Raw genomic sequence first — 27,513 nt, 5'->3', positions numbered from 1 at the left:
CAAAATAGTTTGCAGGCTTTAACTATTGTATCAAAACGCACTATGGTAGGTCTCACTTTTAGCGTGCAGAAACTTCCCATCATATAAAGCTGTAAGGTTGATTTTGAGGAGAAAAACATGCTTAAATTTATTTTGGCCTTTGCGAATTAGCATGGCTTTACATGTATATTTTAATATCACAGCAAAATAATGTGCCACATTTTTATTTCTTTGGGCTGAATTCCTAGTGAATGTGGATTTTTTAAGCTGATGAAATATTGAAAAGCAATAGCAGTGTTCTGTTAGCTTGGTGTTATGTTTTTGTTTTGTTTTGTTTTGGGTTTTTTTTGTTTTTTTTTAAATGGTAAATGCAGAAATACTTAGTTCCTCCTCACACATACAATATAGAAGTATGTTCAGTTACTTGGCTCACAAAGTCTGCTAAAGTTCCTGATCCTGAACTTTGGTTGCACAAGAGCACTGCGAGCAGATGTGATCTTGTTGCCACTGAATATATGTGTATGTGTGTGTACATGCACACATGTGTGTGTATAACTAGGGAATTGGAGATCGCTGTGGTGGGAGAGTTACCAAGACCATCCAGAAGGAACAGCTTGTGGTGGTGGGTGTTTGTTTTTACCGCTGCTTTGTTTATGATGGGCTAAGCCAAATAATTCTGATTCATAGAAATCAACTGTGTTCTCAGATTAACATACAAATTTTTCAGGAGGACCAGAGTTCTAATTCGTTCCATATATTCCCTTTCCAGTCTGAGCTACTGACATCAAGTGCTGCTAGTATTCCTTTACAAGTTATTGTGTGTGCATGCAGCACTTCCTTGTGGTACATGCTGTCTAATGGCATATGAGACATTACTAATTTGTGATTTAATGACCCACAAAATTCTGCTTTCCAAGGACTGGGACCCCACTGTGTTACCTGTTCACTGAATTTAGATTCCATTTTGTCTGGCATTCTGTTCCTTAAGGACACTGGAACAGAGGAAGCTTACAAATTTTTAACACAAATTTTTAACACAACTTTTAACACAAATGTTTTAATTATTGATGACAAAGTTCACAAAATCAAGCTTATGTATCTCCAAAAGGCCAGTTCAGTCTTCCAGCACCCCTAGGCAGAATCACCTTCATTCATTCTACTGCCCACTTTCTCCACTAATCAGTTGCACACACAGTTGATATGCGTGTATAATCAGTTGCACTTTTTTTTTTTATTTGAACTGTAGCACACTGGCAATGGACAGCCAGTTTGTTGCCAATGATCATTCCCCAGTCTTCTTTCAAAGTTCTTTTTTTTACAAGATTTTTTTCTTTCTGTTGTACAGAATTGTTTGTATTTCAACTTATTGTATCCAAGATCACTTGTTCTCATTTCGTAATTTTCTGCTTGTGGTTTGTGGTCTCTGTTTACAAACAAAAACAATGGCAACAGGAACGGCAGCTAATAAGTAATGAATGATTTTATACTTGATACTACATGGTCTGAGACATTTCTTTCAATTTGTCCTGTTCCCATTATAATATAAAATCTGTACTGCTTCACTCATTTAGTTTTCCTGCACATTTGGTACATAGTTTGTCCTTGCTTTTTGAAACCACCATAATTTTCCAGTAGTTTATGAATTTAAGACCTTAGAAAACCAGACCAAACAACCTGCAAAAGTTAGTAATTCTTTCACTATTGAAAAGAATTGCATAATACAGAACTGACTTCACAAACCCTTTGGGATGTAGCCAAATGCAAATGGTGATTTTTTTTTGGTAAAAGGATTCTGTACAAGGTAGTAGTTCAGAAATAACTGTTTAATGAAGATAGTGAAACACACTGTAGTACAGCTAGATATTAAAAGAGAAACAGTTTGCATGTTGCAGTTATTCAAGGAAAACAATGCAAGTTTTGCAGAACATTTCCAGTGCAGGTAGCAGATTTTTTGTTTCAAAAGTGGACTCTAATTGGGCAGTTGAATAACGATGGATGTAAAAAATTCATTAGAAGTTAACCTGGAAGGAAAGTTTCATTTTCTGAGTACTTCCCCTCCCTGTCCCTCACCCCCAATTATATCCTTTTAAAATTAGGTCAGAACTGAATAAAAAATGCCACTTTGAGTTTGTATTCAGATACTTGCCAAAATGTAGGAATGCAGTGTTTAAATATCTTCAGTATGTCTCCCTCCCAAATAAAAAATCCCCATCAATCTGCAAATTCAACCTGACTTGCCAGTAGTCCATCTGACTGTGCATCTACTTTCATGTCTATCTAAATCAGCCTTACATGGCCTCAGAGAAGGCAAAGGTTTCTCTGATGATGGCTAGCATAGTAAGCTAGGATTCTTTTCATTTTACCGGCTTTCAAGTAAAAGAAAAGTGCAGAGAAACCATGAACTCTTTTGATTTTTTCAGAACTCTGGTTCTGCTGGTAGAGATGTGACTGTTAGAAGAAACCAATGCCCATAACTTTGAGACTGATGCTTTCAGAAGCATTATCCTTTACTTGTGATAGAGACTAGGCTGAGCCTGCCATGATACAATCCCCGGAAGCTGGTCAGCATTTCCCATACAATTCAACACTCATTATATTGAAAGCAGAAATCAAATTATAGCATACTATATAAAACCATTGTTTGTGTTTGGAAAGTCTATCTTTGTTGCTGTGGACGATTTAATCCTCTGCTATGCTTTTTCTGTATTTCATTAAAAACTCCTCTGGAATTTCATTGTTTCTTGTTCAGATACAACTGGAACCTCTGAAACAAGTTTCTGGTTGCCTTTGTGTCTTTGGAAGAAAAGACAAAGAAAAAGTTTAGGAAAAAACCCCAAAGGCTAGAGATGACTGTTGAAGTAGTTGCCATAATGTCATTACTTAGATCAAGGTAAGAATATTGGGTTAGGTGGAATAGTAATGTTACACCAATTTTTTAAGTACCAGTTCTGTGTAATGCCAGTGCATACCTCCCCCAAGGAACAAAATCCCTTCCCTGTCATAGACTACTGAAGATTAAAAATATTTAAATTACCAAAAGTAGTGACTGAAGGATATGTAGCACTCCTTCTATTTGAGCAACATTTGATGAAATTAGAGAATACTGAAGGTCTACCATTATTCCTGTGCAACAATCGATTTCTGTTTTCTAGTACGATGGTCTAAATTATAGGAGCAAAAGGAGAAACTGAGCAAATGTCACTGGTTTGAAAACACTGATAATGAAGGGTCTGGAAAGAAGGTTGGCTTTTGAGTACAAAAAAGAGGAAAAAAGTCTGAGTGAGCAGGGAACTTGGGATTCAGTGGTAAATTCTGGACCTTTTTTTTTTTTCCTAAGAGAAACATATCACCAAAATATTAATAGATACATTTGCGACTACCTAGCAACACTCACAACTGACTGAGAGGGAAAAGCATAAACCAATTTACTGAGCACCTTGGTATTTTGATTTCCTGCAATTTTTATTCTAAATACTGTGATTCTGCACACCCCACCCCAGCCCCCCACCCAATCTCTGCTCATAGAATCATGTGATTGTCTGAGACACTTATCTTTCACTTTTAGGATAGAAAGGTGGCTGGGGAAAGCTTGAAAATAAAGCCCCTACTTGTTTTTCTGTTTGTTTGTTAAAGGAGAAAGAAATCTACAAGCATATAGCATTCAATGATTAGGATTTTTGTATATTTCTATTGGCCGTGCTGCTTTTTAAGATACTTCACTCTACCTTACTATGTAATTATAGTCCTAGCTGTGAACACTGAGAGCAGGTCCTTTTCTGGATGATTGTCAGAGTTGGGTGCAGAGGCAGAAGTTTTCGAAGACCTACAGTATGTAGGACTACTTCTTTCCCTTCTTATATAAAACATATGACTTGTCATAGAGTTATATTTACCCTGAGATCCAGAAGAGTATACTGTAGATGACAGACTTTCCTGATTCAATAATTGTCTAATAAGCCTTCCCTAGTTAAAATTTATCTGTTCAAAATTTGTTACTGCTATACAAAGGACTGCATCCTCTATTGCTATCCAAATATACAGCCCCGCTGAGTGCTATGGACCTTATTGAACTCTCTCAAATTTTTTTTCATAAATTAAAAGCTTTTGATAGCCTATGAAAATTACCTACAGATTTGCAAAATATACAAGAGTTTAGGAGGGTTGGTGGCTTCATTCTCTTTTTTTAATTGGTTTTTGATGTACAATGATGGGTTCAGAGTAGCAGTTCTGTAAGCTGCTCCCAAATGTGAGAAGTCTATGCAGCTGTAATAGTAGTGTTTTAAACCAGTTGGTTTTATATGTGGGAATCTGGTGTGTGTAAAATTTGGCAAATATAGGAGGTATCCTTTGCCTATGCATTTTTATGTATGCAAAAAACACTAATTGCTGCAGTTATCTACCCTGTGTTGAGTATCCTTTTTTTTTTTGTACAGGGGAGGAAGAAAAAGTGTTTTGGATATGAGTGTTCTCTGTGAAGTGTAGAAAACAATGCTTATGTGATTTAAAGGGAAGGGGCAAAATTTAGCAGTGTCTCTGACCCTCTGATAGACACAGGTAATTGATGTTTGAGCTTAGAATCAATGGGCTGTATTTTTAGTTATGGACACAGCTATCATACTGGGTTCTGTTCCAAGAGTCTCTGCAATGACGAACTTGCTAGAAAAGCACAGAGGCAAAAATTTATATATTTTTTTAAATGTCTTGTTAGCACTGGCTAACAGAATGAATTATATACAGAATATATGAAATCATAACAACCTTTTAAACAAAGGACTAAAACCTCAAAGAAGTAATTTACTAGCCACATAACATTTTGTAGAGATTTCTTTTGAAAATGTAATAGTGAGTTTATTTCCGTGTGGAAGAAAGGTTCTGAGAATGGGCAGCAAACTGATATATCTTTACAATTCTATTCGCCTCTTTAACACAAGAGACATATAAGCATTCTCTAGGCAAATTCATGCATGCCTTAAAGTGGGAATATGTTCAAACATATGTGGAAAGTTACAGTATCAGGCAATGCATTCCTTAGATGATACATCAAATTTACCTATTGGTATCATGAGCACACCTGTTCTGAAACTGAACACTTTTAATCAGGTAGCCTTATCACTCAACAAATAAATTATTTTGACCAAAGAGTCCTGTTCCTTCTCAATCAATCAATCAATCAATCAGTCACATGTTTGTGTGTCCTGACAATACAATTCCAACTTTGCTTCATAGTCTTCCAGCAGGACGCAAGGACTATCCAGACTTGGTGTTTTTCATAAAAGATCGTAGCATGAAAATATCATTTTTTATTTCTTTGTCATTGAGAAAAATTATTTAAAAGGTCATAATACTTGTTATTTCTTTAGCAGGTTCATTTGCATTTTCAGTTCAATTGAGTTTTACCTCTCCTTTCTACATAAGAAAGTTAGACGTGCCAGGACTGCAAGACCGACTATTCCAAATACACAGCCAAGAAGAATTACTTGTTTGATATCTGAAAAACAGAAACCAACCACAATAAAACAGGAAGACATTGATACATTTCTTCATATCTGTTTGAATATAGTCACATGTGACAATTTTTTTAATTGTCCTTCATCCAGTAACTTTTGTACAAGGCTCAAAAACTTCTGTTTGGCTTACACCCTACAGGCGAGTACCCTGTCTCTGCCAAGTGATGAGAACCCACCATTGGCCTCAGCAGTTTGGTCCAGTGGTGATTTGCCTCTATTGTGAAATCTTTGTATTGAATTTATAATCTCGGCTTATATTTCTTGATTTTAATATGTTTTGCAGCCTGTGTCCTGGAAACGATAGACAGACAACAATTCCATAATAAGAAGATCTAAAGTTTTTTGGCATCCTCATCTGAAAAAAAGTGCAGAAGACTAATGAGATTTCTGACAACTTTCCAAAAAGAACTGTATTTACACAGAGCCTAAGCCTGAAAAATGAAACCTAAAAGGGAGGGTGGAAGGAAGAAAAAAACAAAAGACAGACAAAACCAGGTTGCGCTTAAAACCACCAAATTATTGTCTGTCACAAACAGACTATATGTATATATATCGCTAATGCTTTATAATTTTTAGCTGCATTTTACTTCTGATTTTACTAGATTCTCCTTTTTGCTTTTGCTGGATGGTTTCTTTTTCTTCCTCTATGTGATATTCCGTGAAGGGAGGTTGCTGTGGTACTGGCAAAACTTGCAGTGGGATTGTAATTAGAAGCATAGCAAAATAATTATTAGCAGAGGATTTCCATGGAAACTTTAATTGAAGGAAGCAAAACTCAAAAGCAACAATATGCAGGCCCAACAGCATAATTTGCATTTGAAATTTCAAATACAGAAATGGATTTTGCAAAATAACTAACGTTCAATTTTCTTGTTTCTGTCTCTCTTCCTATCCAGTTTTCATAATCCTCATGCTTTTATTTTAACTATTCTAGCTTTTGAGAAACAGAAGCAAACAGCAACTAAAAAACCTTGGTGATTTGCAATACAGAGCTTGAATTTGATGTGCCACAAAACTGCAGCAAGTGTAATGGGCACTGCACTGTAAAGAAGTACCCCTGGAAGCTGAGAATAATAGAGGGCTGGGCCCTGTGTTCTTGACCAGCATGAAAGAAATCATTTGAAAATGTGTGTTTTAATAGTTCATGCTGGAAGTAAAAATGTGACCACTAATCACAGTGGCTAGGTCAGTGGTCACCCATTCAGGCGCCCAGAAGTTTGGAAGTGCTGTCCATTAATTTTGTCAGCATTTTCCTGGCATCAAGAAGGCCTCCTGTCATGGGGCTTGATAAAATGGATCTTGGTGAAACAGCAGCAAGCTGCTGTGTAAAGAGGAAAATGGTGAAGAAAACTGACCTCAGTAACAACAGATTTTGACAACATGAAGACCTTTTCTGTACATATGCTGAATTCAGAATCAACACAAGGAAAACCAGCACTGAATTTGAACTGTGTCTTAGACCAGAGGTGGAAATGTATTTAGTAGAAAGCAAGTACTATCTGTCAACGCTATAAAAATACTAGAGGTTTAGACATAAATGAGAAGAACTTTGGACTGTTTTGCCTATCTTCTCTGGAGAGACTTGGACATCTCAATAAAATAACCTTCTCAGACAGAGACTGATATCCAGCAGCATATCTTACGATGCAAAAGGAGAAACAAGGCTAGATACAAATGCCATTATTAGGGCACGGCAGTAAAAAAATGAATGTAGAACCGTGTATCTAATTTTTATGTTATATTGCCTCAATCAGTTGTCCGTATTGTCAGTATCCTGCTGCTGTGGACAGCAATGCCACACTCCATCTTCCTGAGGCTGATAAAAATAACAATTTTTGGCTCACATTACAAATGAACTACAACCTCAAATATCAAATAGTAAGGAAGGTCATTGTTACGATCAGATTGATAAAGTTCTTTCACACCTTGTTGTTCTTTGTCATCTATCAGGAAACTATGTGCTGGAAAACATTGGGGTTTTTGTTTGCTTCTCCATAAAGCTGTGGCATGTCCCCATCATTCTGAATGCAGTTAATCTCTGCGTATCTTCTAGCTCCTTCCCTCTGATCTCTCAGCGTTGGCTTTTTGCCCACCTTTCTCTAGTGTAAATGTCAGCATCCGGTTTGCTTATTGAGACTGACTGGCTCCTATCCAGTATGTATGTGGTTGATGGCAGCAATGGAAAAATGTTCTTAGCTTTCAGCTTGGCAAAATGTTTTGCCACTGGCTTTTTAAGATCTGGCCTTACTTTGTAAAGATTGCATTCTTCTCAGACTTTTGACAGACAATCTATTCTTACTGTGAACTATGAAGCATGCTAAATTACCTGCTAAACTTCTGAATCTCTCATATTTTCAACAGTAAACTAAAGTAATCCAGATGCTCTGGCCTATCATATGAAACAGAAATGTTTTGAAATACCTCTAGATTCACTCTTTCATTACTGAAGTTGGCCCCTGTGAACACGATCAGTTGCATACTGATTACTAACAATGGCTGGTCCAAGAAAACATTCCATAAATGTTCACTCATCTATTTAAAATTAAGCAAGGCTCCCTGTTTTGTATGTGGAAATGTTCAATAATTATTTTTTATGCTAAAGTCCACAGTTTGCTGTCCAAACTCACTGCAGTTCATCTCACAAATATCACTAAATGTGCAGAACTGAGTTGGAAATGAACAAGCAATTGGTGCAGGCCTGCAGAAGCTGATGAAATGCGTCAGCTGGCCAAGAATTCATTGCTGATGTGTCGTGCACTTTCCACATTTCTTTAGAAGGTGCTCAGAATGGAGAATCTGTTGATATGAATTATTTGATGAGTACTTTTGGGGACAATTAACTCAGCATTAAAAGTGCTTCAACATGCCATGTGGCCTTGCATCACCCTAGTGCTTTGAAATATTGCCATCTTGAGGACATTTGGAGTGTACATGGTGTATGAATAAAACAAAGTTGAAACTGTTAGAAAATATTGGGCAGTTTCCTGTAAATCATAGAGACAGCCTAGCTGCTACTAAATTCAACAATCCCAGGCTAATTGATAATCTAATGGTAGTGACACAAGAGGGGTAATAAATTTGTGTTATTTATACTAAAAACTATTACATCATTCACAATAATTTTACGGCTATAGAATAATACATTATGTTTTGAGATAACATAATCCTTTAGAACAAAGGAGTGGAAGCCTTCAACAAGTGTGGGCTGTGTCTGCTCTTGAATCACAGAATTGCAGAACGGTTGAGGTGGGAAGGGACCTCTGGAGGTCATCTTGTCTAACTCCCCTGTTCAAGCAGGGCCACCCAGAGTCAGTTACCCAGGACCATGTCCTGACAGCTTTTGAATACCTCCAGTGAGGGAGACTCTACAACCTCTCTGGGCAACCTGTCTGCCAGTGCTCGATCACACTCACAGTATAAAGTGCTTCCTGATGTTCAGAGGGAACCTGCTGTGTTTCAGTTTGTGCCCATTGCCTCTGGTCCTGTCCCTGGGCACCACTGAAAAGAGCCTGGCTCCATCCTCTTTGCACCCTCCCTTCAGGTATTTGTACACATTGATAAGATCCCCCACCGAGCCTTCTCTTCTACAGGCTGAACAGCCCCCAGCTCTCTCAGCCTTTTCTCGTAGGAGAGATGCACCAGTTCCCTAATCATCTTCATGGCCCTTCGTTGGATTCTCTCCAGCATGTACACGTCTCTCTTGTGCTGAGGAACGCAGCACTGGGAACACTGCAGGTGTGGCCTCACCAGTGCTGAGCAGAGGGGAAGGATCACCTCCCTTGACCTGCTTGCAATACTTTGCATAATGCAGCTCGGGACACCATGAACCTTCTTTGCCGCAAGGACACACTGTTGGCTTGTGTACAACTAGGTGTCCACAGGCCCCCCAGGTCCTTTTCTGCAAAGTTTCTCTTCAGGCACTGATTTTATAATGTGTAACTTTATAACCCACCCCTCAGAAGGCTCAGACTGGATATATGTTTGCCCCAGTTAGTTGCAAAGAAAGTTAAAACTGTATTAGTGATGACAGAATGAAGGATGACAATAAGTGGCTGGGGGTTATGCCATCATTTAGACTTGAAAAATAGCTCAAATTATGTATATACTAAAGGATTTGAATAATGTCTAGTTCTCTATGTGTATGCATGTATGCATAGATTATATATTTATAAAGCTGCTAAAAGAACATTACATTTACATAAGAAAATTACCTGAAAATAATGCTGTAAATAAGGATTCTTTTCGTAGTCTTTGTATTTTTGTGTTACGGAATCATTTTTAGCTAAGTAAGTACTATGCTTTCCTGTTTTTCTAAGACTGAGTTTGAAATTTATTTTAGGTCATCCACTCAAGAAGCATGCCTATGAGTTCCTTTCAGCCAAACCTAGAGAAAGGGAAGCATGTAGCCCTAAATCCTTAGAAAGAGTAGATACATGAAATAAAAAAACAAACAAAAACCCCACCATAAACTACCTGTTACTTAGATCTGAATATTAGTCTTCTAGAAACCCAGAGATCTTATGTCCAATGTCTTCCCAAGTAAGAGAAGTTGCTTTTGTCAAGGGCCATCATCATATACGGAGATCGCCTTGTTCATGATAATGATTTTTTAATGTCAATTTGTAACATTTAAAAGGAAACAGACCTGTTCTCAGGATGCAACTGGGTGTGTCTCCAGACCAGGCCCCCGTCACTTGGCAAATTCTTTCCTTTGACCCAGTGAGTTCATAGCCCTGATTGCAGATGAAACTGATGGTTGAGCCCAGCAGGTAGGTAGTTCCATTCTTTCTTCCATTGGTTGGATGATCCAGCCAACCACAAGAGATCACTAGTAAAAGAGACATAACTGGTTAAAGTATTTTGGTTTTGGACTAGCAAATCTCCATCACAATGATTCAAATGGCATTTTAGGGGCAACTCATGGAAAGACAAAGATCTTTAGGCTAACTGGAAGACAATACTTTCTGGTTTATTTTTTTTTTTAATTTTTAATTTTTAAGTCTGAGGAAGGCAGGTGAAGGCATAGAAAATGAAGATAAGGATTCTACACAGTGGTGTAGTAGTGGAAGAAGTGGAAAGAAATTTATTTTGTATTTGTCTAACTATCCTACCAGTGCAGAGTTTTTCTGGTACAAGGACAATTCCTCCCAATAAGAATGTTTACAGGTGCATGAACCTACAGTTGAGCAAAGCCTCCTCGAACAGTGTTAACTATTTAGATGCCCTCTAGAAAGAACTGTAGCGATGGATGCTTTGTGGAATGTTGTATCACCTGGCTCTAGATTTTCTACCAGCAGCTTGTGATTCTGATGAGATAGTCTTGTGGAACTTCCCACTTGAAGGCTTCTTGTTGTCAGGACATCGAATCTGCAGAACGGGTCAGAGCCACACAGCAAGACCATCTCTTTCACCAGGGGATCAGCAGGGTCTTCATAAGGAAAGAACACGGGCTGAAAGGAAGCATTGTGCTTTTCCCCATAAAAGAAGTTGTTCAGTAAGAACTCTGTGTCGTAAGTAAAGAGAGAAGTTCCATTTTCAAGAGCCCCTTGGGAGATGGAGAAAGAAAGAGAGAGAGATTCATATGTAACACTGCCTACAGACCTATACCACCTTCTGCTAGTAATCCAAGTGCTTCTTTACATAAATGTAGCTAGAGCTGTAAGAGATCTATGAATCCCTACAGCTACCTTGCAGCTCAAAATTATTTTCCTTTTCATATGCAGCATCTTAACTTAGCACTAAACATAGTGTTTGGTTAACCTGGTGTTTGATCGACTACTTAAAATCCGATCCAAATAATTGTGTAACTATGATTTTACATAAAGATGGTTTTAGATGCCCGCTGGCAAAATGGTGATAAAGAAGTACCTCAGGCAGAGCTAGCTAGCTAAATGAAACATTACAAGCAACACAAATCCTGACCTGCATGTCCCCAAATTTATCACGTCTGCCATGGCCCTGCTTTTTGTTTTCATCCTGCTAGATCAGAAACTTCCTGAAGTAGGAGCAGTGACACTTTTCAGTATGATCTGAATCCTGGAGTACGGCTACACTGTGCTTGATACAGAGATCAACTGGTAGCCAGAGAGTATTTTGCATCATGTTTCTGGCCCACCTCCTAACATCATGTCAGGAGGAATGCTGCAGGCTAGATATACCAGCCTAATCACTTTCATTAAATGAAAGGCAGCCATTCTTTTACACACACACCCTACCACCCCCCTCTTTTTTAAAGGGACAATTATTAAATTGCGATTTAATAAATGATTTTTCAGATTGTCAGTGTGGTACTTGATGGAAACATTGATAATATTCTGGAAAAAGATAGCTGACCCTGGCTATTGCTATACTTCTGTAACACTTTAGTCTCGTGATGCTGTGTTTGACTGACCATAGTAGATGGAATTCTGAAAGTGTATGCTGTGCAATATGAGCTCTGACTCTCAGTGGAACAAAGTGCAGGACACTCCATCACGGTTCTATCTTCAATCATTTGGCTAGGTACATTGCCCACTTGGGTAGAGGAGGGCATACTTCTCTTACTCCCTTATCTTCCCCCAGTATAGGTTGCTTAGCACAGACTTCATTTGCTGGTCTGTAAATCACAAACTGTTTTGAATTTGTAAAGAAAATGTAATAATAGACTAGAGAAATGACTTACAGTTAGCTCCAAACTCAAACAGCTGGTGGGGACTTGCATGAACTGACATGGTGGTTTTATTCTTGAAGGTATACTCATCCTCTGTATTGCCATTCATTACCCCAAAGAGACCCTGGGTGTGATTCATAAACTTCTCTGGGAGCAGAACTGTCAGGGTCAGAAATCCTCCACTTCCCCTTATTTCTACTCCAGACCCAGAAGAGAACATCACTGTGATGTTCTGATCAGCTGTAGAATGGAGAAAGAGACCTATAACAATGAGAGGAAGAGGACAAAAGAGATAGTCATACATAGTGAACAGATTGTTGTGTCATGAGTTTTAACCATTTTTCATAAAGCTTTTCCTCCCTTCCACTCTGGGCTTCATTCTGAGAAGCATTTAAAGGGAGGCCACACCTTCATACCTACAACTGTGGTAAAATGGCTACTACAGAGTAGTAGCAGAAAAAGACCCACAGTTGATACAAGCTGCACTGCCTTCTGCCAGTGTCCCAGAGCAGAAGCTTTAAGATATGAGATGATTACATCAAAGAGTGGCTGTGAGCTGGAAGCACTGGTCTCAGTGGTCACGGGTTTCCTCTGCTTCTTGACTGTCTTGCCAAGACCTCCCTAATGTCGCTTCTTCTCAAAGCCCCATCACTGTCCTTTCCATTATTTTTTTCCTTCCTGCATCTCTTGGCTTCTGCAGCTCCTTGTCAATGTAGCCTACCCTCTGCTCTTCATTACACTTTCCAGCCATTTCAGGAATACTAGTTGCTAGCCACAGAAAACTTCCTCCGCTGAATAGGAGGCTTACTGTTAAAATTCTAGTAATGTTTAGAGTGTTTTTCAAATTATTATAAAGACTAATCAAATGATCACACCCTTGGAGGAAAAAAAGTCAACTTTTCTTAGTCTTTTGGGCAGAAGAATAGAGGAATAACATCTGACCGATCGAGAGAGCTCCTGATAGGTGAATGTGAAATTCAGTTATATTTTAGTATATATTTTGGTTATATTTCACTATATTTCATTTTGCTTTGTAGGTTTCATTGCATTAGATGCAGTAAGTTCAAGGCAGAATGTGGAGTAAGGAGGTTTTAATTCCATCCACGCTCCATGCGATGAGAAGGAAAACCATTGCTCTACAAGCCACTGAAAGAGGACATAGAAGATGTGGGCATTGAAGCCACCTGTTAAAACACTTCACTGTCATTGCCAGGATTGCATGCCATCCCTTTGTAATACGCTCACATCCCAGAAAGTTCAGGCAAGCACCAGGTGTTGGTAAAGGTTGTCATTTATGTTATTTGGACATTTTGGGAGAGGAGAATGTGCCACCATCCAGCCTACTGGCAAATCAGATGACTCTGCCTCCTCCTGGACACAGCATAGGTGCTTCCAGTTACAGCTAGGCTAACTGCCAGCAACGCTGATGAGAAGCAGGAAGGTTGCAGGTGGTGATGTGCTCACATGAACCATGACTCCCTGCTACACCTCTCCTTGAGAACACAGATAGCCACGATGTGCTTCTCTGTAGCACACTTGATCCGTGGCTATTTGGAAGGAGGTGTGTAGCCCATAATTCTGGTGGCTATATTCCTACCCATATTGTAGCTGTCATCAGTCTCAAAGGCCAGAAGAATCCATGCACTGGGCTAGCATAAACACAGGGCCGGGTGGGCAGATTGGATGAAAATGGCATTCTCCCCCATGCTTTCAATTTTATTTCTTTCACCAAGAAATGGTATGCCATGCCAGCTGTGCACTACCACTGATTCTGCCTCAATCTGGCAGCAACTGAACTGAAGGAAGTAATGTAATAAAATAAATTCTAATGAGCTGGAGCATTGCCTGTCCCTTGTTTCACTCCTTACATAATTTTTGGAGTGACCTGCAGCCTGTTTCGCAAAAGGACACTGAAAAGAGAGTCGAAACATGTGCCTCTAGAGATATTTTTAACTATACATGGGCTCCATCGGAATACAATAGCTTACAAGGCTGATATTTGTAACTAACCTTTCAGGTCCATCCAACTTTGCTCAGAGAAGCTGACAATCTTCTGGTTCAACAGGACCTCCAGATTCAAATCCTCCGAGTAGCGTACTTCAATCACATCAGAGTTGTTCTCCTGCATGGCCACTGCAGACAAGCCTGTCACCTGAGCCCCAGTTCCTTCCAAATAAAAAAACCCAACCCCCAAAATACCCAACATGATATAAAGTAAATATGGAAGGTTATAATGATACAAGCAAAAAAACCCCTAAGGTATTTCCTAAAAATAATTAAATATGATTATTTATATTTGAGGGAATTGCTAAGCATATAGGTCACATAAAAACCCACAGTATAAGTCTCCTACCGGTGTAGTATATTGAAAGCAGAATGCTTAATGCTAAAAAAGTCTGGAAATTCTAAATTCTTTATCCCAATGGCAGTGGCTGAGCTATGTAAGAAGACTGGTTGATCTCCTTCTTGCACATTCGGTCCTGTGAGTAAGGCCTGGGAGAATCGAAGATAATTTCAGGGAGGCCATGGCAGAAAAAGGAAACAGAGTGAACAAAAATTTAAGAAACTGATCTTCAGAATGAATTGCTCAGTGACTCATGCCACTACTACCACAAACACAGTAAAATCTTTCAAGGGCAAAATATTTCCTTGAAAATTTCCATCCTATCCAATGTGATATTCAGTGTAAGCATTCACATCTACATGGGTGCTGAAGTGCACAGACAATTTTTAGTCCATCCTTATAATTCTACCAGAAGTACCAAATCCTTGAAGTGCATCCCTGAGGCCAGCTGGAATATTCTTTCCTGAAGCAAGCCTGCTATTTTACACACCGCAGCAGGCACAGGAAAAGCATAGACTAAAGTACCTGACATAAGGCTTTTCAGGTTGTTGTGAAAAACACAATCCCATTCTGCTGTTTCATACTCTATTTTCCCCTCATTTTAAAGTGCAGATATATGACAATCTCCTCCTTACAGGCTGGTTTGCAAACTACCCATTCAAATGATGAAGGCCACAGGTACCTGCAGAAAGCTTCTTCTGCCCTAGGTTTCGTTTTACAACAAGCCAAAAGACCAGGACAACCGGGCCCTTTGAATAAAAAAATGACCCCCTTAACGAACTTCTCACCAAACATTCTGTGCTTTTCTGCTAGCTTGAGGTGCTTAGAAAGAATTTTTTCCCCATCCAAAGTATGTTTTCTCAGCTCCTTCTGGGACATTTTTGCTCTGTCAACACATGCATGCATATACACCTAACACAGAAAGAAAATAAAGCAGGGCATACACTTACCTGCTTTCTATTAATTTTCAGCTACAGTACTATCAAAATGCATCAGCTGGGAGCTATGCCTATTGACTGATTCCTAGAACTGACCTTATGTTTCCTTACAGATGGAAATGGACATGGAGAGAAATGAGAATTGTTTCCTTGAGCTCTTGAACACAACAGAAATCCTTACACTCCCATTACTCATACGCAATAAAACTAGCAAATAATCTTTGATTAGGAAGTTATTTTTTTCCTGAACATTTTGTCTGCCTTCTGATTAGCTTCAAAACATTGACCTTTCACAAATGGCCAAAAAAGAAGAATATGAGAGAAGATAGGAGGAATTCTGTAAAGTGCAAATCAAGCAACCTCAGAAGTTATTTGTCATCACTGCTTCCTCTCTTACCAACTCACCATTGGGAAAGTGTGCCTGCTGTGTCCTCCCTTGCACTCTTAGGGATGTGAGATCAGACTCTACCAACGTGTATTCTCCTTGGCCTTTGAAGGTGAAGTTCAGACCATCAAATGTAAAGAAGTGAGGATCCCCAAAAGCAGATGCTGTTTTTCAAAGCGAAAAGAGAAATAAGAACAAGCAAAACCCACAAATCATCACTCCTCATCTTAGGTTCACAAGAAAAAGAAAATCTCATTGTGGTGATCCAAAGAATGGCATTTAAACAAGGGAAAAAATGCAAGGCCATTCCATGGTAAATGTGACATGAGGAACAGCCATGGCAACCTTGAACAGCACTGTGCGAACAATGAGAAATGTCATTCCAGTTACTCTCATCTTCACTGGCCAACATTTAGGGCTGCACTTTAAAAGGCTGTTATGGGCAGCAATGCTTACCTGGTAGACCCCCTACCAGGGCACTTACAAATGTAGCTGGAAGTAGTCTTTGTAGTCAAAGAAATGGGATGGGATTTTGAAGTCTCCTCTGGCCTGAACAGAGAGAGATGGCAGTGATCCTCAGCCCCAAAACCTCCCTGGAGTTCAGCAGATATCCTTGGTTTTGCCTTTTAGATCATTAAGAGGTCAGAAGGCCCCTCTCCGCTCCAGCAAAAAAAGTTGAAGTTATGTCATCTTATCTGAGATATGACTTTCAACAACTAAGGACATCTATGTGACAGGTAGGTCCTTATCTGCCTGATTATTAAGTGTTTTGGGATCGTTGCCTCTCTCAATCTTTCCCCAGAGAAAGAGTCCCCTCCATAAATCAGGTTCATTAGACCAAGGGAAAGAAGGCCATTTTTTTCTTCTCCTCAGCAGTCAGTGCATTCACTTTGGATTTTCAGACCAAAATGCATGTAGCAAATGAACACTCACAACAGAAAATCACAGCAAAGAAGGCCTGCCCTGAGTGATATGTTCAAGTAATTTCTCCATATCAGGAAGTTGAGGTGTTTAAGCCCAGCATCCCGTGTTCCAGGAGAGTTCTATAAGTACCAAGGTAGGTGACTTTTTTTGCTTGAGCTGATTTTGCACCGCATCCGTCTTTGGCATGCTCTGAGAAGCATTTAGCATTAAGATCTTTGCAGAGGCTTCTGTGGCATTTGAGGGTTTGTTTTCTCAGATGCTTAGACTTGCACAAGGTTAATGAACACTCTCCTGGCTGTGCTGTAGCACAGGCAGTTTGGCATATACTTTCTAGGAGAAAGACGAGCATCTGCAGTGCTTAGTGAGAGCTGCATGATGGATTTTTGTCATGTTTGAGATATGGACGTAATGGCATAAGTATGTTTGGGAATCTTTTTGCAAGACCGTGTGCTTCACATCCCTCATCAACATGTCCTTGCTTAAGAGAGGCCTTTCTGTCCCGTAGTAGAACTGTCAGGGCCCTGAGCACACTCACAGGCCTTAATTGCATTGCCCAGTCTCGCTGGGCCCTCTACCTACATGCTCTGTCCATGGGCTCTGTCTAAGCTCGGGCCTGGGCCTTCAGTCCCTGCCTGAGCTATGTCATAGGTGTACCTATTTCCATCTTCAACACAGCCACGCCTGTGCCTGGCCATGAACCCTGATGATCTGCACACAGACCTGCGACTGAGTTTCTGGCTTGACATGCCTCGTCACTATGGACTTGCCTGACAATTGCTGGACTGTGTCTTGCTCTGGTTACCATTACTGGACCAGATCTTTGACCCTGTCCATCAGACTGACTTTTTAGCTTTCCTTCGGACCTGCCTCGTCACCACAAACTCAACTGGAGATCTGGACTCTTGACTGACTGCTGCTGCCATCACTGTATCCATCCTGCTTGCCTCGCTCGGGACTGGGCCATGGGCTGGCAAGGACCTTGCCCTTCCAACCTTATCACTCTTGGCTCCCAGCTCCCTATTCCTTTGTTGCTTCCAGACAGGCAAATTTGATGGGGGAAATCAGGAAAGACTTTCACTATCTGCTATTGCTACTCCTGGGAAAGTCTCGTGTTGTGTCACGTCACGTCCTAGTTAGCTCCTTCAGTGCCCTCTGCAGTTTTCTCCTTTTTGCCTGAAGCAAACCACTGCCTCTTTCCCTCTTTACAGGAGGCCACAATCCTGCTGGACACCTCAGCACCCCAGCAGCACAGAAGAAGGCAACACATGTAGCAGCAATAGAGATATGGCAAGACTTGAGGACTACTACTTAAAAGCAAGGGGCAGGGACAGTAGACACGCTTGTAAATGGTAAGACTTCCATAATTGATATGAGTAGCATTTTTCAGCATGTCAGCTTTTCTAGCTACTGCCAAGTTGTCATTAACCATCCCTAACCATCTTCTTTCTGAGAAAGTGCCACTGATTATAGGAAGTCATGGACATTGACTACTAAACTTTGGCTATTTAGGTTGCAGGCGTTAATGAGATACACAACGGCAGAAAAATCTGGCAGGACAATTAAAAACCGCATACAGATTTTGCCACTGATAGATCAATAGAAACCTTCCCTGGAAATTTGCCATGGGACATTGTATTGTCACCTGACATACATACATATACAAATATTCTAAAAGCCAACACTGTATCAAAAAGCTACACTCGGTAATGGAATTCTGAAGCCCTTACCAGCTCGAGGCGGATGATACATCCTGCAGTCGCTGGAGGGCCGCTTTTTCATATAGAAATGACAATTATCAGACCACAGGCAGCAGTAATAGAAGCTGATGACATCATAAAGCCAATGGGAAAAGCCAGGTATCCGGGGAGGCTTCATGAAAGGTGGTGAACCCCAGTCATGGCCTCTATCAGGTGTGCTGCCTGCTGTGGAGTCATGCGTGAGGATTTGGCTCCCTGTCGAGTCATAGCAACACTGCTGTCCTGCCGCATACTGGGGACTGGTTGAGAAGAACAGTGAGAAGAAAGTCATTGTTCAGCTCTGTGAAGTCCATTCATATTTAGAGATCACCTATTGCCTTTTTATGGATATAGCTAAATGTTTTGGTTGCCAAGTTTTATATGATGTCCAGAGATGATACCTCCCAGTTAAACATCCCCCTTTGCCCCCACTCTGTTCTTATAAATTAGACCAGATTAGGGATAGGGAGGGAGGGATTTTTAACCAAGGCATTTTGGAAGTTCTGTAGGCATCATAGCTATACGGACATAGCACTCTTTAAAATTGTTCTGATAGAAAGAGTGCAAAGAATAACTTGTTGAACTTAAGGAGACCAATACAGGAAAGGCTTAATTAGGCCTAATCAAATCCCTTTTAGACATTAGCACTTGTTTAGGTATCCTAAATTTTAGCACAGTGCAATTAATTGTTTATTAAATCTAAGGCCTTAACTTCATCTCAGCAATGAGGACCAATACATAAATAAGAGGGAAGCAATGGCTGCTATGACCCTGAGAGTTGAGAGTCAAGAGACCTTTTTGATTTCTGTGACACTGCTATCTCTAAGGTGGAACAAGTAATAAAAAAAATGTAGTTTTAAAAAATTTTCTTTACCTGGCTTGAATGGCTCTTACACAATGCACAGCACCAGGGTGATAAGTACACACACTCCCCTTTTCAATGTCACAGCCATAATCTGTCTGAAAAAGATCAATGCTCATGCTTAATGGGGCTATTTCCCCATTGTCCTTTCTATTTTTAGGTCCTCTCCCCACCCTTTGTCTCCAACGTATGTGTAAAGTCTAAATGAACTGTTTGCGGCTGTGTGTTGAGTAGCACGGCATGATAGGAAAAACAGTGAATTTAATACTGAAGTGATTGGAGCAACATGTTAATCTAACCTGAGCATTTTGTAGTCTATTACACAGACCTTGAAGAACAGATGCAGCTAGATGGGGAATTCATATTTGCATAGCAAATATGGATCATACCAGACGAAACTTAACTTTTGTCCTATGTTCTTAGACAGAGGCAGTGCAGTAGATCTATTTTTTTTTTTCATGTGCTTTTAAATGTATCATATAAAATACACATCATGTTTGGAGCTTCATAACCAGGAAAGGATAGTAACAAAAATTACCTAACCTTTTTTTTTTTTTTTTTTTTTTAAATATGTATAAACACACCGCCACCCTTTGGTATCGTAAATAGGAGATTAAGTTACCCTATCTGGTCCTCAGATCAGCATTGTAAGTGGAAGCATAGACTAAATGGCAATTGATTTCTTAGCTTTTGTCAGTTGCTTGTTAACAGTGAAGCTGAGAAGGAGGAAGGAAGCAGGGGACAGGAAATAATAATGGATTACGGCTGTGGACCTGAGCTCTGAAGTACAAGGCGGAAGTGTTTGCAGCAAATTATGATATACTAGGCAGAAACATGGCCTGCTTCTTCCAGCATGGGATATTGCCTACAAACACAAGCTGCCATCTTGTAGGATCTCAGAGAAGTCATCCCTGCTCCTAGCTCCACAGAGTTCACTGCCCTCCCTGAGTGTTTTCTGTCTGCCACTGGAACTACTGTCTTAATTCCCTGTTGGAAGGTGATTTCCATCTGCTGTCCTACAGGCACTTTTTTTATTCATACTACCTGGATAAGCTATATCTGCCTCTGCCATTTGACATGTTACTTGTGCAAATTTAAATGTAATTTCATTTCCTTGTAATGACTTTTAGAGAGGCAACAGGGGTGTGTAGGGAGTATGGCATTCCCTAAGCTTCTACTCGGAACCGTAATAAGCCAGACGGATTGATTAATAACTTACATGGAATCTGCCAGTGTCAGCTCTTGCCTGTGCCAAGGTGCAAGGGCAATCTATAATTTCTTCCATGAAGTTTGGAAGCTTCTCTTCCTTTCTGTCCCATTCCATACATTTTGCAGTTGCCCATGCATTTGGGTCATTTCTGAAGTCTTTACCAAGGTGCCAAGCCAATGCATGCTCTCTGCTCCAGACTGATGGAATGTTGCTGGAAAAAAAAAAAGCCAAAAAATAGATCTGATAGCTGAACAAGCACTGTTTTGACAGTAACACTGTGTCTTAATCACTAACTATAATTACGAAGAATCTTTTAACTTGCAAGTTGTTATTTCATTACAAAGGCCACTGCTTTTGTTTTCCTGCAAAAAGTTACAGCAATACAAAATTTTCCTAATTTAGAAGGTGACATGACATCATGCAGCAAGTATGCAATAATCAGAATACATTTTAGCATTTGTGATTCTGACTTACGTGGATCTTCTTACACACAGGTTTTCTATTCATGCCTTATCACATCGTAGTTCCATTTAGGCCAGAATGAAGAAAGTCTGGATTCTCTAACAAAACCTAAACCTGTGCCCCAGTAGTATCAGGCCCGATGGCAATAGATGGGGAGAAACCATTCAGAATCCTTGAAATGTTCTAAGGCTACTCTGCTTTCCACCCGTGAAAAAATAACATACATGAAGTGTAATAAAAAAACCCTCTAGAAAGTGAAAAGTTTAGCCTTCCATGGGTAGTGACTCCTAAATGCTGAAAAAGGTTCTGATGTATTAATAATATGTTCTAACGCTGAAGAGGTGGCATTTATATATTCACAAGGGCTACACCATCTACATCAAAAATTGCAGACATGTGGAAGCATTATAAAGGAATGTCTATGCAAGCTATGGGGCACTCACAGAGGTAAATCACCAAAAATCATGGGGAAATATGCAGTGAAATAAAAGGAAGTGGGCATAAAATTTGTAGGAATGCAAAGGCCTGCATAAAAATTAGAAAAAAAACTAAATTCAGAGGAAGGGCTGTGGCTGTAGTGACAAAAGTCCCACAATCAGGCCCTCCTTTACAGTTGTGACAGAAGAAATCAGCAGGTCCTAGTTTGCCGAGGGTACTGGGTTTTGCTGGGGTGGAGTAATTTTTTTCATAACAGCCTGTATGGTGCCATGTTTTAGATTTGTGACCAAAACAGTGCTGATAACACACCAATGTTTTAGCTATTGCCGAACAGTGCTTGCACAGTGTCAAGGCCGCCTCTGATTCTCATGCCAGCCCCAGGGAGCAGGATAGGGTTTGGCAAGAGGCTAGGAGGCAACACAGCCATGACAGCTGACCCAAATTGACCAAAGGTATGTTCCATGCCATAGACCATCATGCTTAGCGATAATACTGTGGGGGAATTTTTGCAAAGCAGCCCTTACTGGGTGACTGACTGGGCATTGGTCTGCTTGTGGCAGGTGGTGAACAATTGCCTTTGCATCACTTCCTCTGTGCCCATGCCCTTCTTCATAAATGGTCTTTATCTGGACCCATGAGTTTTTCTCACTTTTGCCCTTCCAATTTTCTCCCCATTTGTTCATGTGAAATGGAGCCTGAGTCCCTGTTTTAAATGTCAAAGGAGACAGCAGCTTTAATACAGGAAGCAATAATAAGGTACCTATGATCAATGAATGTTGTGATGTACTTGCCTTTGCCCATCAGAATAGCTGCTGGGTGTAATTCTCAAAATTCCAAAGTCCCATGTACTGTAATTTCCTTTAGCAGGTACAGGAATGAAAGAAAATTTCCCAATATTGGGGATTTCTCTTGCCAAAGTATAAAGATATTTCCATTCGGCCAACCAGTTTTCAGAGTAACTGTCACCTGTCATACAGAGGAGGAAGAAAATAGTTTTGGATGCTGGAAAAGAACAATTACCACAAGATTGAAATTAGATGTCTCCACCCATATGTAAACAAAGAGGACAAGCTGACATTATTGTCATGAGTTATTTATACTTGCAGATGTCTTCTTGAGGCCTCAGTGAAAGTGATCGCATGCTGTACAGAGCTCTGCATGTAGGTTACATCTGTGATGACTGCTTGTGTGCAGGTAGAGGAAGTCTCACTTCACCTGTTTCCTGGTATCCCCAGACTTCTATGTTGATGCGGGTTGCTGCAAGTGCCTGGTGTGTCCAGGTAAGAGTTAAGTTTCCATCAGTGTTGGGGGTGCCATAGTATTGCCATTTTGTCTCATTTACCAATGTGCATTTTTCTCCATCTGAAATTTTGCTGTGATGTACTGTATTACAGAACAGAAAAAAAGGATTAATGACATTTCTGCTTTGCATAGCTCTGAAGAGGTGCCACTATATTATTTAAGATTTAGCAGTATTTCCCCTGTGTATGTTTTCTAACAGGATGCATGATATAAAAAGAGTAAGCTGAAGCTGAGAGAACTCAACCCTTACTAATGTCTGTAGTCCTTAGATTACAACACCACGATGCAGTTATTTTTTGATAGAAGTAGCTACAAAAAGGGAACTGTTTTGGTCAACCTCATTTTTAAGCAGGACTTTTTATGACTTAATGACTGTATAGCAGCAGAACTCAATTCCTGTGGAAGTTCATCTCTCAAAATACAAATTAACATGAGGGCAGCAAGTATGAGTTGTCTGAGGCCAAACAGCCTGTTAAGGAAGAAGAAAAGTGATCAAAAGGGAAAGGCTTATATAAACTTGCATCCATGGAGGAAGAATATAGAAAGAAGAGGGATACTGTAGATTTAAGTAAATAACCTGATAACCAAGTTCCAGAGTATGGAAAAGTCAGCCCATCATCTGTAGAAACTTCAAAAGGGATGAAACCAGTCTCATACAGCAATGGGGAGATGCAGTGGGCTTTTCCATCCTTAGCAACATAGCCACTGGTTTTGATTTTCTGCTTGAACCTGTTGATGTTGAAAACACTTTTCAGTGTTGCCATCGAGAGCAGGAAAATTCTGAATGTCTCAGTTGTGTTTCATTAAGCAGCCTTGTGTCATGTGTAGATCATTCCAAGTCCCGTGGCTGTTTCGCTTGTAGCAGTGAATATAAACTGGAAAAATTTGTGTGTACTTTGTGCTTATTACACCAGTGTGGATTCTGCTGTGCACTGCACAAATACACAGCAATCTGCAAGCCTTAGATTTACTATTTAATCACTGCGGGAGGGGGGTGCGATAAATTAGCAACAAATAACAAAGGGACAGCAGGAAGGCAAGGGTGATGCTATAACATTGATAGGATTACAGGGTGGCTAACATTGACAATGATATGCAGGCATTGCAAATTTCTGGTTTTGTGGGGTTTTTTTTGCTGGTAAGTCCTGTGAATACAACACAAGTTATTTCATGCTGTTCTAGAATTTCTGTCGCAAAGATTAACTCAGAATTCATTGCTCATTATTTAACCATCTGCTTCCAGTTAGGGCTCTTGCCCAGTGCGCTGAAGTATAATCCCACCCGTGACTCTTCAGGATTGATGTATGGTGACTGCATAGCTACTCCAAGTACTGTAGGGAGTTGGGGCCTGCCAGGAAGTAGTACCTTTGCTTGTCTGCACCAAAGTTTGTATTGGCTATGATAATGCAACTATGCAGGTAATTCAAAGTACACAGTTGTGTTCTACAGAATGAATGCCTGGGTCAAGGGTTTTCCCAATGAAGAACTAAAAACCTTTTCAGGTGCTGCTATCCAGATGGGAAGGACTCCAAAATCTCACTCAGAACCTTCTGTGGAAAGAATGTCAGGATATCGGGGTCAGTAAAATTCAGTGTACCATATGGATTGCATGTGTGACACAGGTACCTAAGTGTGATACAGGCTGACATGCTTAGGATCCACAGCTTTGTCTTACAGGAAAAAGACAAGGTGTCCTACATACATTTCTTTCTCATTGCTTTCTCATTCAGATTAAGAAATGAATACTTCTTTTTCACAAAATGGAAATGCTAAAAAGATATTGACAATAAAGAGCCCCAAAAGGAAACTCTTTTAGAAAAGTCACTGTTTTGATATGTTAAGGGAAGAACTAGCAGAGTAATGATTGCATTACACATTAACTCCACCAAAATGAAATGATCCTGTACAGAAATACAGACAACATGTATACTTGAAGGCGAGGGTTAGCAGAACATTTCCATGTTTCAGGATTCGGACAACTTTACAAATTAAGTTTTCACTCCTGTGTAGACTAGTCTAGTTTTGTGGTAATTACGTACTGTCAGAAAGTGAGATTAGAAGTTCACCTCCTTGGCAGAGAAATATAAAATTATGGCCCACCTGCACGTTAGCACAGAAGAGGCATTAAGAGCTGTATTTTCAATCAAAAAGACTTTTCCTCCCATCAGAGATCCTGAGTATGGAGAAATTTGAAGACAAAATTCTTTATAATCAGGACAGCAAATCCCCAAGGACTGGCACGTCACCTGGCAAGAACAGGTACCAAGCAGCTCCCCACATTGGTGTGAGCAAGAGTCTTGACCTCCTTGTTAAAGGAAATAAAAAACATAGTCAGGAATGTTCTTGAACTCTTCTGGATGTTCTCTGAAACAGAAGTACACCATCTAAAGGACTACTGTAAATAAATGAAGTAGGCTGGTTATCTCAGTTTAGGAATGTATTTAGCTGAAGGCTGTAATCACCTGCATATTAAGGTTGCTCCGTTTTGAATAGAAAAATACACTTATTTACCTCCCAGCCAGTACATAATTTCACTGACTCCATAGGTATTTTTACATCTAAAGGAAAGATAAATCTCCAGAGCAGCCCCTCGGTGAGTGTCACTAATTGCATTTATTTCTGAGAGCAGGTCTTAAGCAAACCAAAATGGGGTCCCGTCACTGTCAACCCTGCATGGGAATCAACGAGAATAGAAGGCTAGCACTCTTGGATGAATGGAAAGCTAACATTAGTGACAAAGTGCGCTCCAACATGAGATTATGAAAAGCTACTGAAATTTCTTTCTTTTGTGCATTTTATTTGAGTCTAGCCTTAACAAGGTAGCTGTTGAGATGACTAGGTACACAGACAGATGACTAGGCCCTTGTTGAGATGACTAGGTCTAGCTGAACAGACCACGAGTAATTACTGGACATGACATGAAAAATTGCTCAACAAATAAAACAGTGAGAAGTTGACAGATGTTACAGTAACACCGTGACGAACAGCTGGATTTCACAAACAGTTAAGGGGGAGTGAAGTGAGACGGACAAGTTGCACAGACAACTGGGAGCACCGAGAACCTTTTGAGGGGTGTAATCCTGCAAGAGCAACACTGCTTGGCTAACTCTATCAGTAATACCGTGCAATGCTGAGATGACCTAGGTAAGTATCAGAAATTCTAAATTTGGACATGGATGTAGCAAAATTGGGACCAATGATGAAGAAGTAATTAGAGGACAGTTGCTTATTTGGGAGGTCACAAGCAAAAAAAAACAGAGGGGTCAAGGTGGACTGTGAAGAACAAGCATGGGAAAATGGAGAGAAGGGAACATAAAAGGAGCCATAAACAAGCTGTTGGTCAGCACTTTCTTTGCCTGAGCCCTGCAGCACCTGATCACCATAGCCATTTTATTAAATCCTGCTATTTTCTGTATCACCTCGCTGTCTTGTGTGTGCACATGCACGCGCACATGTTGTAATCCTAAGTGAACTTCAGGATGAACTAGACAGTCAGTAGGAGACCCACACTTGGAAAGACCCAAGGTCTGAGCTGTTGACCATGGGCTTATCCAATATAGGCAAATTTAAAGCCTGTGCTAGCATGCAAGGTATCTGTGAATGTGGTGGGTCTGTGAATCTGGAGAGAAAGGGTGTGTTTGTGTTTTTGCTAGTGACCTTCCATTGTGATCAGCTGGAGAGGAGGAACAGAACTGGGTGGTGTGCAGGTTTATGGGAGTGCTGTCTGTGTTTATCTGGATGCCAGTAAAAGCACTGCTCTGTGTTAGCCCGTGTGGCTGGCTGTGTTAATGGGGTGGGTGTAGTATGTGTATCTGCCTCTTGGCAATAGAGGCTCAGCCTCCATACTGGCTGTACTTACAAACGGGAGCAGCAGTATCCACATCTGTGGGACTGATACAGGAGGAATTTCCTGAATCTGAGAGTACAGCAGATCTGACTCTAGTGGTTTAGGAAGGAGAAATCTACTGCGTCCCAAAAGCTGCCGGATTCACCTACTCCTCAAAGGCCGTTAACAATGTATGAGCAAGACTAGGGGAGGAAGAATTTACAGTCACCACTTGTGGGACTGAAGAGGAATTGCTTGCAGTTCCAGGTATGTCAGCTTCTGTCAAAATGAGCAGAAAATGTCGCTGAGTGTTGTTTTGTGTATGGGGTGGGGGGCGACAGGGAGGGCTGTTTGTTTTTTTTGGTAGGATGGAGAGACCAAGAAAAGGAAAAGTTAGTAAAACCTCTATTTTTCTCTCTCTGCTGGCCTTCCTCCTTTATCCTGGGATAATATGTGGGTGTGTGGCAGGAAAGAACAGGAACAGTAGGGAGTCAGAAATAAAAGTCAGCCTTCACTCTATACCAGAAAACCTACTTATGATGGAGGTAGAAATGCTTGTTCAATATAAGGAACTAGAAAGTTGTTATGTGTCTTTAAAAATATTTACTGCGTTCTCCAGACTGCTTACTTACAGAAAAGATCCACTGTCCTACTGGAAATTACAGAGGAAGCGGTTGAAAATGACACCATGTCGGCAAAAGCCAGCTTGTGTGCCTTTGCTTTAGCTTGTACAAATGGTGTCAGTAATTTGTTACTGAGGTGTGTATCCTGAAGTTCAGAAGTCAAAAAAGTTTGTTGTTAAAAGCAGCAAAATTTTTGAAAGTCACTCACCTGCATTCCAAAGACCAGTGAGGGTGAAGAGAATGAAGAAAGAAACATCTATGCCAATGAATTTCATAATTTGTCCAGATGATTCAGGATGGCTGATTGTAATAGCCTTTGAGCCTGTCT

General features: G+C 40.2%; 1 protein-coding gene across 2 annotated transcripts; it reads right to left on the bottom strand.

Moving 5' to 3' along the window:
* Positions 1 to 1,078: 1,078 nt before the first annotated feature.
* On the bottom strand, positions 1,079 to 27,513 carry SUSD2 (sushi domain containing 2). Of its 2 annotated transcripts, XM_030026397.2 has the most exons (15): positions 27,394 to 27,513; positions 24,837 to 25,041; positions 23,314 to 23,465; positions 22,650 to 22,817; positions 22,226 to 22,400; positions 20,544 to 20,745; positions 19,337 to 19,422; positions 18,454 to 18,722; positions 15,823 to 15,966; positions 14,146 to 14,301; positions 12,148 to 12,396; positions 10,759 to 11,031; positions 10,132 to 10,314; positions 5,377 to 5,467; positions 1,079 to 2,772 (listed from the first exon to the last, which is right to left on the bottom strand). In XM_030026397.2, exons 1-15 carry the CDS (start codon positions 27,458 to 27,460, stop codon positions 2,691 to 2,693), a joined length of 2,502 nt encoding a protein of 833 aa, XP_029882257.2. In that variant the 5' UTR covers positions 27,461 to 27,513; the 3' UTR covers positions 1,079 to 2,690. The 2 variants fall into 2 exon arrangements, with proteins under 2 accessions (XP_029882257.2, XP_040981880.1); XM_041125946.1 differs by lacking the exon at positions 5,377 to 5,467 and having other exon boundaries at positions 27,394 to 27,503.

Source organism: Aquila chrysaetos, chromosome 9, assembly GCF_900496995.4.
Source record: "Aquila chrysaetos chrysaetos chromosome 9, bAquChr1.4, whole genome shotgun sequence".
Taxonomy (NCBI): Eukaryota; Metazoa; Chordata; class Aves; order Accipitriformes; family Accipitridae; genus Aquila; species Aquila chrysaetos.
The sequence above is the reverse complement of the archived record's forward strand: the minus strand, read 5'-3'. Positions and strand labels throughout refer to the sequence as shown.

Bases quoted from the DNA above. Each gene is read 5' to 3' on its own strand.
- SUSD2 (XM_030026397.2), bottom strand. From the start codon at position 27,460: ATGAAATTCATTGGCATAGATGTTTCTTTCTTCATTCTCTTCACCCTC. The intron at 5,468-10,131 runs GTCTGTTTCCTT...TCTGTTTTTCAG, and splicing joins CAGTTGCATCCTGAGAACAG to ATATCAAACAAGTAATTCTT. The intron at 2,773-5,376 runs GTAAAACTCAAT...TTTCTTCCAAAG, and splicing joins TTCTTATGTAGAAAGGAGAG to ACACAAAGGCAACCAGAAAC.